This window comes from Vespula vulgaris, chromosome 5 (assembly GCF_905475345.1).
Source record: "Vespula vulgaris chromosome 5, iyVesVulg1.1, whole genome shotgun sequence".
NCBI classification, from domain to species: Eukaryota; Metazoa; Arthropoda; class Insecta; order Hymenoptera; family Vespidae; genus Vespula; species Vespula vulgaris.
The window spans coordinates 1,687,501-1,697,500 of record NC_066590.1 but is presented as its reverse complement, the minus strand read 5'-3'; the positions used below and the strand labels follow the sequence as shown (position 1 = coordinate 1,697,500).

Sequence of the window (10,000 nt, the reverse complement as noted above, 5' to 3'; positions counted from 1 at the left end):
GCTTCTCTGCTTATCGAGAAAACGAGAGATAGAGAGAAAGAGAGAGAGAGAGAGAGAGAGGAAGATAGTAAGAGACAAGGGACGAATCTCCCTCAGTGGGCGAACGCACACATACAAACGAGCAAGGCTCGGTGGATTTTCCGTCGATTTCAAAGGAAGATAAACGGCGCATTGTAAATTAGATTACCCAACCTAAATTCTGATTTCACACACACACACACACACAGAGAGAGAGGGAGAGAGAGAGAGAGAGAGAGAGAGAGAGAGATCATCTTTCGTGATTTCTGAACATTCGTCTATTTACTATAGACGTGTTAGGTATGTATATATATATATTTTTTCCCTTTCTATATCTTTCTGTTAGAAGAGATTTGATTGAAAAAAAAGAAAAGAAAAAAAAAAGAAAAAAAGTCTACGAATAATCTATGCTGTCAAATGTAACGTAATGCGGTTAAATCGAAGATAATTGAAAAATTCGTTTTTATAAATTAATTCTAAAATAACGAATAAGAAAAAAGGAGGGAAGAGAAAAAAAGAACGAGAGAAAGAGAGAGAGAGAGACGAAGAGAAAATTTCATTGAACACGAAATGAAATTAGTCTCTTTTAATTTTTTTTCTCTACCCCTTAACTAGAAGACCTTAACTTAAAGGAACCTTCAATGACCCAAAGGACGTTAAGATGCACTTTCCGAATATTCTCCCTCCGAACCTATCGAAGGCTTATTGGCTCTGTCCTTCAACTTTCTCGAGTAGTTTCGCACAAAGTTGCAAAATGCGTTTTAGTAAACTTCTTAAAAGCACAAAGACTTGTTCTTCGTCTTGTTCTTCCACTTTTTCTACTTTTACTTCTTCTACTACTACTTTCTCTACTTTTTCTTTTTTTATTTTTCGATGGCGTGAGAAAAGACGAAAAGAAAGAAAGAAAGAAAGAAAGAAAGAAGAAAAAAGAGAGAGAGAGAGAGAGAAAGAAGATGAGAAGATATCAATGCATCTCTCGACAATATACTTTTTCAACTTCGTATGACAGAAAAAATATATATATATATATATATTCAGTGACAAACATCCCTTTGAATCGTCTCGAAAGTTTTTTTCTATTTTTTTCTTTTCTTTTTTTTTAAATCGTTCTTTATATACATACGTATATATCTATGTATATATATATATATATATATATATATATATATATATATATATATATAGTGCATATGTTTGCACCGAACTACCTTCAATCGTTTCCTCGTCTTCTTCTTCTTCTTCTCTTTTTTTTCTCCTTTCTTTTATCATTTTTTCTATTCTGACATATTCTATTCCAACCCATCGTCAACCCTCTTTCTTCGATGCTTTATTTTCCCGCGTTATGCAGACTCTCTATACTCGTGGAATAAAAAGAAAAAAGAAATGAAAGAGATAGGAAAAGAAAGAAAAGAAAATATGAAAGAACTGAACGCGACAAACGCGAAAGGCTCTTCCCTTTCCTTCCTCTCTCTCTCTCTGTCTCTCTCTCTCTCTCTCTCTCTCTTCTTTCTATTTTTCTAACGAAATCGCGTATATTGTGATTTTATTGTATACGAGAGAACGCCTTTTGAGAGTCTGAGAACTAATTTTCCAGCTCGGTCGACGAGCACCATTCTAAAAAATTCTTTTGATTTCTTTTGTAATACATTCGAGAAGATGTTACGTAAAGATGATGCGTATAAAATATTATAAATAAATAAATAAATAAATAAATAAACGTTAGCCTTTATAATTTCGACGAACTGAATTTTCGTGTCCTGTTTTTTGTTTTGTTTTATTCCGTTCGTTTTTTTTTTCTATATTTCTTCTTCGTTCTATTTTTTTTTCTTCTTCCATTCAAACTTACCAGCGACTCGAGCCTCTTTGCAAGCCTCGTACATGTCCTGCTTGATCTCGGGATTGTCGTCGGCGATTGTCTCGCCAACGGTGACGAACCTTTCGACCGCCAAATTTACCGCCTGTCCAACCCTCGCCACAGCACGAAGACTCCGGTCCGAACATAGCGGCCGTTCTCTGTGCGACACTAGCGTAGAAATCTGCAAAAGAAGAAACAAGATCTCTCTTAGTATTTGTTCCATTTATTGAAAAAAAAAAAAGAAACGAAAGAAAGAAAGAAAGAAAGGGAAAGAAAAGAAAAAAAGATGAACCTTAATCCGACGGAATATTACAAATTTTCTTTTCGCATCCCATCGCGAAATTAATTTCTCGATTGATATCGAAATACGATTTATATTGCCAATAATATGTATGATTAATGAATCTTGTGATATTTGCCAATATGTATGATTAATGAATATCGTATAAAAGTTCATATTATATTTGTGTAGAATTTTTGCTTTGCGCAGAAAAAAAGAAGAAAGAAAAGAAAAGATTAAATAAGGATTAAAAAAGAAAGGAGAAAAGAATGAAATTGTATATGCGTGATCTTCGTATAATTATAAAATATGGAAACGAAATAGGAAAACCGTGCTACGTTTATATACGTCAATTCGAAAGAAAGAGCTAACAAAGGTATGCGTATAATGAGTAATTAACATTAATATTTAATTAACGATAAAATTTCTTTCTAGGTAACTACGAGAAGTAGTCTACGACGTACAAACGAACGAACGAACGAACGAACGAAGGAGCTCGAGATAATGAATTCCATAGTCATCTAACTCGATCCCGACATTATTTTCTACATAAGTACTTTGCGTGCACGGCTCATAAAGAAAAATTGCGTCGTCATGTTCCCCTTGTTATCGTCATCGCGTCCGTTGCAAGTGTACTCTCTCAGATAAGACGTTCGCTTCTTGAATGACACGACGTACATATATATTTTGTTCGAAAATGAACAAACAAAAATTCGATATATATATATATACATATTTTATAAATAAAAAAAATTCTGATGATATTTATATATTCGTCTATCTAATTAACGTTAATTAATCAATTATCAAGAATAAAAAAGAATATATATATTATATATTTCTAGTCTTATAATATATATATTGTTATAATTCTAATTCTATATATATTTTTATATATGTATATGTGAGTGTGTCTCAAGATATCATTTGATATCACTCGTATATCTGTAATTTAAAAATTATAGGTCACTGTTCTTGCTTCAATTTACATTCTCTCTCTCTCTCTCTCTCTCTCTCTCTCTCTCTTCCTTTCTCACTTCATCTCTTCATCTCTGTCTCACTTACTGAGGCAGCCACAACGTTACGTTACTGCAGATACCATGTAACACCATTAGGAGTCTGCCTGTGAAATTCACGACGTATATACGATGCATTTTCCATACAATTAGACAATGCATTCGGGTGCTGCCTCTTTCAGACGATTCTTCTCTACGACGAGAATAGAACGAAAGAGAGAGACAGAGAGAGAGAGAGAGAAAGAGAGAGAAAGAGAGAGAAAGAGAGAAAAAGAAAGAGAAAGAGACTAGAACGAATGAGAGTACGAGAGAAAGAAAAGTCAGTAGATGGAAAGAGGCACGAAAAGGTGCGGACCCAAAGCTATTGTTTTACCAGATGAATGCCGAGAGAGTCTACCGAACGAATGCGAGTTTTCTATTCGTACATATGTATATGTTAACATGTCGTCCTAGAAGAAAAACTCCGAACATTTTTCTTTTTCTCTTTTTTACATTCTTCCCTATATCTTTTTTCTCCTTTTTAAATCGCCCACTCTTTTTTACCCCCTTCACGATTTTTATTTTTTTTTAATTATTTACAGATTTAATTACGACTCTCTCTTTCTCTCTCACTTTCTCTTTTTCTCTTTCTGTTGCTATCTCTGTCTCTATGTTTTTATCTCTCTCTCTCTCTCTCTCTCTCTTTGATAATTGTTACGATTTATAATATTACTAGTAGATATAACAAGATTTGATAATTTTTACTTGTAAATAAATTTTATTTATATTTTATTTGGTAATAAAATATTTCTATTTTATGATAAAATATTTTGTTTTATACCTGTTGTTTATATTCTATTTTATATTATATTTTTCGTCAATTACAATTTTCATCCATTAAATAACATTTGTCTGTAAAAATGAATCAGCCAAATAATATTGCGAAATATGTGAACGAATATATTTGTCATTGTTTGCTACTTAATCGTCCTTTTCGTTAGAATTGAAATTTAAGATCATGTATATATCACGAATAAGAAAGAGAAAGAAAGAGAAATGTTTGTAAAAAAAAAAAGAAAGAAAGAAAGAAAACTGGCATTAATCTTACTTTTGGTATACGCAAACCACTTCAATCTGCCGCATTGCTTAAAAAGAAAGATAAATAGAAGAAAATACGAAAGTTTTTCCTTGTGAAAAGTTAGAACGGCTTGGCTTTACAATGGGAAACAAATCTTTCGAAGTTTCAAATCGCATATACTCTTATCCGACCTAAATACATATCGAATCTTTTCGAAATCGTTTAAGATAAATTTTTTTCAAAGAAAAAAAGAAAAAGAAAGGAATAAAAATAAGAAAAAAGAGACCAAAAGAAAAAACAAAAAAGAAGAACGCCGAGGAGCGCAACGGTTCATTCTCATATTTTCATGGAAAAAAATATCAACGGGACAATTATTTACGATACACTTTACATCAGTGATTCTCAAAGTGAGAGCACACAAAAACTTTTAGAGAGAAAGATAGAGAGAAAGAGAGAGAAAGAAAAAGAGTGAACTGTGAACTAAAAATGAAAAGAAAAAAAAATTAAAAAGTTGTTCAATGGTATACCCTCGTTACGTTTCTAGAAATAATAGGTCAAACCGTTGTTACTATCCTGTATATATAGTTTATGAATACAAAATTTAATTATAAATACATATGTTTTTTCCCATCGTTAATATCATACAACTACAATTTCATCTATTTACAAAAATAATAAATACGCCAGACAGTTACGTCTACATTTTCCAAAGACGAAGACTGATCTTATCTGCATCCATGGGAATTAGAATGATGGGGAGGGGAAGGGGGGTACGTGAAGCTTAAAAAAAAAGGAAAAAAAAGAAAAAAAAATTGAGAAACACTGCCTTACATGATATCGTCGTTCTAACAGAAATTGAAATCGTCGAAATCGCTCGGAGCAATGAAATCTAAAATCGTGCAAACACTCGGGTGAAAAGTCAATTGGCCGTACTTTCGTTGGTGATGCCTTCCGGCTTTTGATTCTTTGTTAAAAGCGCTTCAATTTGCGTTGAGAAAAGCCGATGGTCATCGTCGAATCCTGTGGGTATGGGATGAATATTCAGGCTTTGCGTTAATTAAGGACTCGTGAAGAGTAAAGGCCGGGGTGAGTCGGGTTAGTGGGGTGAGTGGGGTGAGTAGGAGAGAGGGAGAGAGATAGCAACTATGGTTGGATTATATGCATAGCAATGAAGATTTTCTCTCTCTCTCTCTCTCTCTTTCTCTCTCTTTGTTTCTCTCACACACTCTATCTTTGTCTCTGTTCGCAAAATCCAAAAAATACAACACGTTTGTCCTCTTATCCGACCAAGCTGCTACATTCTCCCTCTTCTCTCTCTCTCTCTCTCTTTCTCTGTGTGTCTCACTCTCTTTCTCTCTCGTTAGCTCGCTCTTTCGTTTAAAAATTTCTTTCTTTCACTCAACTAATTGCGAGATTTGTATGATCGTAAAAGAGGTCAATTTTTTGATTCTACTTAACTCGATAAGTATTGAAACGTAGGAAAAAAAGAAAAAAAGAAAGAACGAAACATAGAGAACGATTTTCTCCCTAAAGAGAAATAATTCTGACCGAGTCGATGTTTCGACGGAGATAGATATTTAGATATCTCTTCTTCGACTCTGTTTGCGATAATTAAAAAAAAAAAAAAAAAGAAAAAAGAGAGAAACGAAAAGAAAAGAAGAAGAAGAAACAAGGAAAAGAAAGAAGAAGAAAAGGAAAACGAAAGAAATAAAAAAAAAAGAGAAGAAAAGAAGAAGAGATAAAGAAGCAAGAGAGAAAAAAAACGATTCTGATTCGAGGCGTATCTTCTTGGGAAAGAGTAAAAAACGTAGGCAAGCCCTGAAAGAAAAAGAAAATGAGAAAAAGAAGGAAAACAGAGAGAGAGAGAGAGAGAGAGAGAGAGACAGAGAGAAGAAAGGAAGAGAAAGAAAAATAGAAAAATTAAAAAAAAAAAGAAAAAAGACGAAAATTTCTATGGTCGCGTTGCGTTGCCGAGACGAATATCCCACGAAGAATGTTTTCCAGAATGCCCGCTGGACATTTTTCGATGCGATGAAAAAAAAAATAAAGAGAGAGGGGGAGGGAAGGGTTGAGAAGGGGTGAGGAAAAGAGAAAGAGAACTATCAAGCACGTTCTGGAATATTTTCTTCTTGAATATTGGAACAAAAATTTCTATTAGAGATATACGTTCTCTCTCTCTCTCTCTCTTTCTCTCTCTCTCTTTCTCTCTCACTCTCTCTTTCTGTCTCTTTCTGTCTCTCTCTCTGTCTCTCTGTCTCTCTCTATCTCATCTGTTCTTCTTCATATTTTTATTCGTTGGTCGTTTTGAATCTCCTCATTCTTTCGCTATACTTTCGACATTGAATAGTTTCGTTGCATAGAATACTTCAACCTTTTTCTTTTTCTCTTTCTTTCGTTCTTTCTTTCTTTTTCCTTTAAACGCAATAGAAAAGACCGAATCGTGAAAACTTTGTTATTAGAGATAAACGCAATTTAAGAAATAAAGTTTAGTTTCCACACGATCCTTTGTTAAAGTGTTTTTCGCAAATTATTTATATACAAGATAGATAAAAGACACGTATGTATATACGACGAAAAATATCGTTTCACATTTCGTTCTTTAAATTGATTTAAGTAAGACTATAGGAGAGTGTTTACGAGTATCCTTATTACCTGGATACTTTGAAAATATAATAAAAATGATGAGAGATGAGCTACGTTAAAGGGCTCTGCCATTTCGACAGGTACTATTAATCTTAAATTATTCAAAGAAAAAATAAAAGGAAGAAGAAGAAGAAGAAGAAGAAGAAGAAGAAGAAGAAGAAGAAGAAGAAGAAGAAGTAGGAGGAGCAGGAGGAAGAAGAGAAAAGTGAGTTTATTCGATTAGGTCGCAGGAAATGCTAATTCTATGAAGGACGTGATTCTAGGTGGTGAAGGTGGTAAAAGAGAAAGAAAGATAGAGAGAGAGAGAGAGAGAGAAGACGATAAGGAAAGAAAGAGAAAGAGAGAGAGTGAGAGAGAGATGCTATTGCATCGTGCCACGTTTCGGTTATAACGACGTTACTATATAAACAAAGGATACAACAGCCGAACGGATTAACGTAATCCGTTTATCCGTGATTGGATTTCAAGCGATTCCATAGATATGCCACGAAAGAAGAGTTCACCCCTTATCGTAAACGACAAAAGGACGTATGTATGTACGTCCTTATAAATTGAGATAAAAATTCTGATCTTAAGGGAAAAAAAAAAAAAAAAATAATAATAATAGGAAGAAAAAAGAAAAGGAAATAAACAAGAGGAGATCGTTGAAAAGAAAAATTTATCTTCGATCGATAAATTTTAATTAAACAAAGAGATATTAATTATCAAAATAACTTAATTGTTACTGCGTTAAAATATAAATCGAAATTTGGATATATGTGATATAATTTGGAGATAATAAGTGATATCACGCGTTGTTTTATTTACTCGGGGAATACTATGGTAAGTCGAAAGTTTTTATAATCGATTTAAAAAAAATATCTAACTAACTTTAAATCGACTTAAGAAGGCTAACTATTTTTTTATTTTCGTCAGATTGTAAAATTACTTGTCCCCTTTCCTTTCCCTTTTTTTTTTTTTTTATAGGAATATTGATCCGAAAAATCTCGAAATGGAGAGTAATCGATTTTCCTTTTTCTTTTTCCTTTTCTTTCGAATCACGTAAGAACATGTTTTGCTCACTTTTGTTATAATATACGTGAAATAATGATGACGTTATGTCAGAGTTAGGAATATACACAAGAGAAGCTATACAATGTATATAGTGTATATATATGATCTATGATGAAATAGTTAAAAAAGGAAGAAAACTCTAGTTACCTCGTACGTCGAAGCTTCGAGTAGAAAAAAAAAAGGTTTCTATTATATACCGCGTACAGTAATAATACGAAACGAAGAGACGTTTACTTGTTGAGAATCGGCAGACGACTAGCTCGAAAGCACGACAAACAATATTTATATAGGCAGCCCTTGTAATCCTTATTGATGTTTAAAGTAAACACGCAAGCAAATGTGTTCGCTGTGACGCATTAATATTCGAATGTGATGTAACGTAGTTTCTCTATGATATATAAAATCAACGTAAGATACGCTCGTATATTGTACATAATATATAAATACGTTTATACATACATACATACATATATATATATGCATATGTATTATTCTACGGTATAAACAAATAAATAAATAAAGCATATCTATATGAAAAAATATGGACGGAAGATTGAACCGCGTGGATTTTAAAGGAAGAAAGGAAAAAAAGAAAGGCATCGTTTTAAAAATACTTTTTACCCTCGAATTCCGATGGAATTTAAAAAAAAAAAAACTACAAAAACAAAGAAGAAGAAGAAGAAGAAGAAGAAGAAGAAAGAAGGAAAGAACTGGGACGTCGAATGAATAAGAAGAAAAAAATTTATATATATATGTATATATATATATACATATGCAAGATCCTGGGGCCGACGTCTGCGAAATAAAGAAAAATTTATGACTATAACGAAATCGTTCTCTCTCGATTTTTAGGGAGAAATACAATTTCTCTCCCTGTTTTCATTCTAGATCACGGTCGTTTGATCCAAACCACGATTTCGTCTCTCCCTTATTTTTCTCGTTCGTTTCGAAAACGTGAAAACAATAAGAAATTTCAATAGAAAAAATCCCACCGGCTATCAGTTTTACATATCTTTTTTTTCTTTCTTTTTTTATTTCTTCGTCGATGAGAAAACGTTTTTGATATTTTTCAAAAGCATTTACATATACATGTACATATTTTATACGCAATGACGTTCATCCTTCATTTCCTCTTTCTTTCTCTCTCTTTCTATCTCTATCTCTATCTCTCTTCTCGTTAACATGAATTTTCCTCGTGGAAAATTTTTGCAGAAAAGAGCAAATATACGTTTGATGTTATCTCACTTCCCACATAGGGTGATATGTATGTAAAATATATACGTATGTATTTATGTATCCAACTCTCTCTCTCTCTCTCTCTCTCTCTCTCTCTCTCTCTTTCTCTATGTCTCTCTCTGTCTCTTTTCAACTTCCTCTTCTCCTTCGAGAATTTCGAGAAATTCGAGAATTTAATAAGAACCTGCGCAGGAGTGTATGGACGACAACGTTTACAGGACGCTGGGAATAGTTATAAATTTGACTTGTATCTTCAACCCTGTCACACCCAGGAAATAGAAAAAAGAAAAGAAAAATTTACACATCATCGAAAATAAAAATAGAAAAGTAAAAGGAAAGAGAAAAAAACGAACGATGAAGAAAACAATAAAAAAAGAAAGAACTTTCTTATTTGACGATGCTTTAAATCACGTGACACTTAAATCTAATCAAGTTTCGAATAAGGCACGTCGAGAACGTTTTATCGCGTCACAGTTTAACGCATTAAGCGATTAAACGTACCAACTGGCGTGTACGTGTCGCATTAATCAAAAACTACCCCCTCTAGCAAGCCCCTCCCCTTCTTTCTCACCCACCTATTACATTTACTACCTTTATCGTTTACATTAAAGCGATCGTTTGTCACATATCCTAAGTACGTGTGTTGTGTTGTGAGCTTTCGTTTATTTTTTCCTCTCTCTCTCTCTCTTTCTCTCTCTCTTTTTCTCTCTTTTTCTCGTTTTCTTTATTTCTTTTACTCTGTTTCTTTCTTCTTTTATACGGTAAACTCGACAAAAGTTGAAAAGATGTCGATTCAATGAACTCAAATAGGATTATATATTACAGGCTTTGCGATATTTTAT

General features: G+C 33.1%; 1 protein-coding gene across 7 annotated transcripts in view; it reads right to left on the bottom strand.

Moving 5' to 3' along the window:
- The window catches only part of LOC127064186 (alpha-catulin), a 77,008-nt gene that overhangs the window by 30,753 nt on the left and 36,255 nt on the right, over positions 1-10,000 (bottom strand). For 6 of the 7 annotated variants that reach the window (XM_050994847.1, XM_050994846.1, XM_050994845.1 and 3 more), the window contains one exon: positions 1,865-2,054. In XM_050994847.1, coding sequence (XP_050850804.1) covers positions 1,865-2,054 — 190 coding nt within the window. Of the gene's footprint in view, positions 1-1,864; positions 2,055-8,069; positions 8,161-10,000 lie in introns of those variants that run through there. The other variant, XM_050994848.1, reaches the window with a different exon arrangement.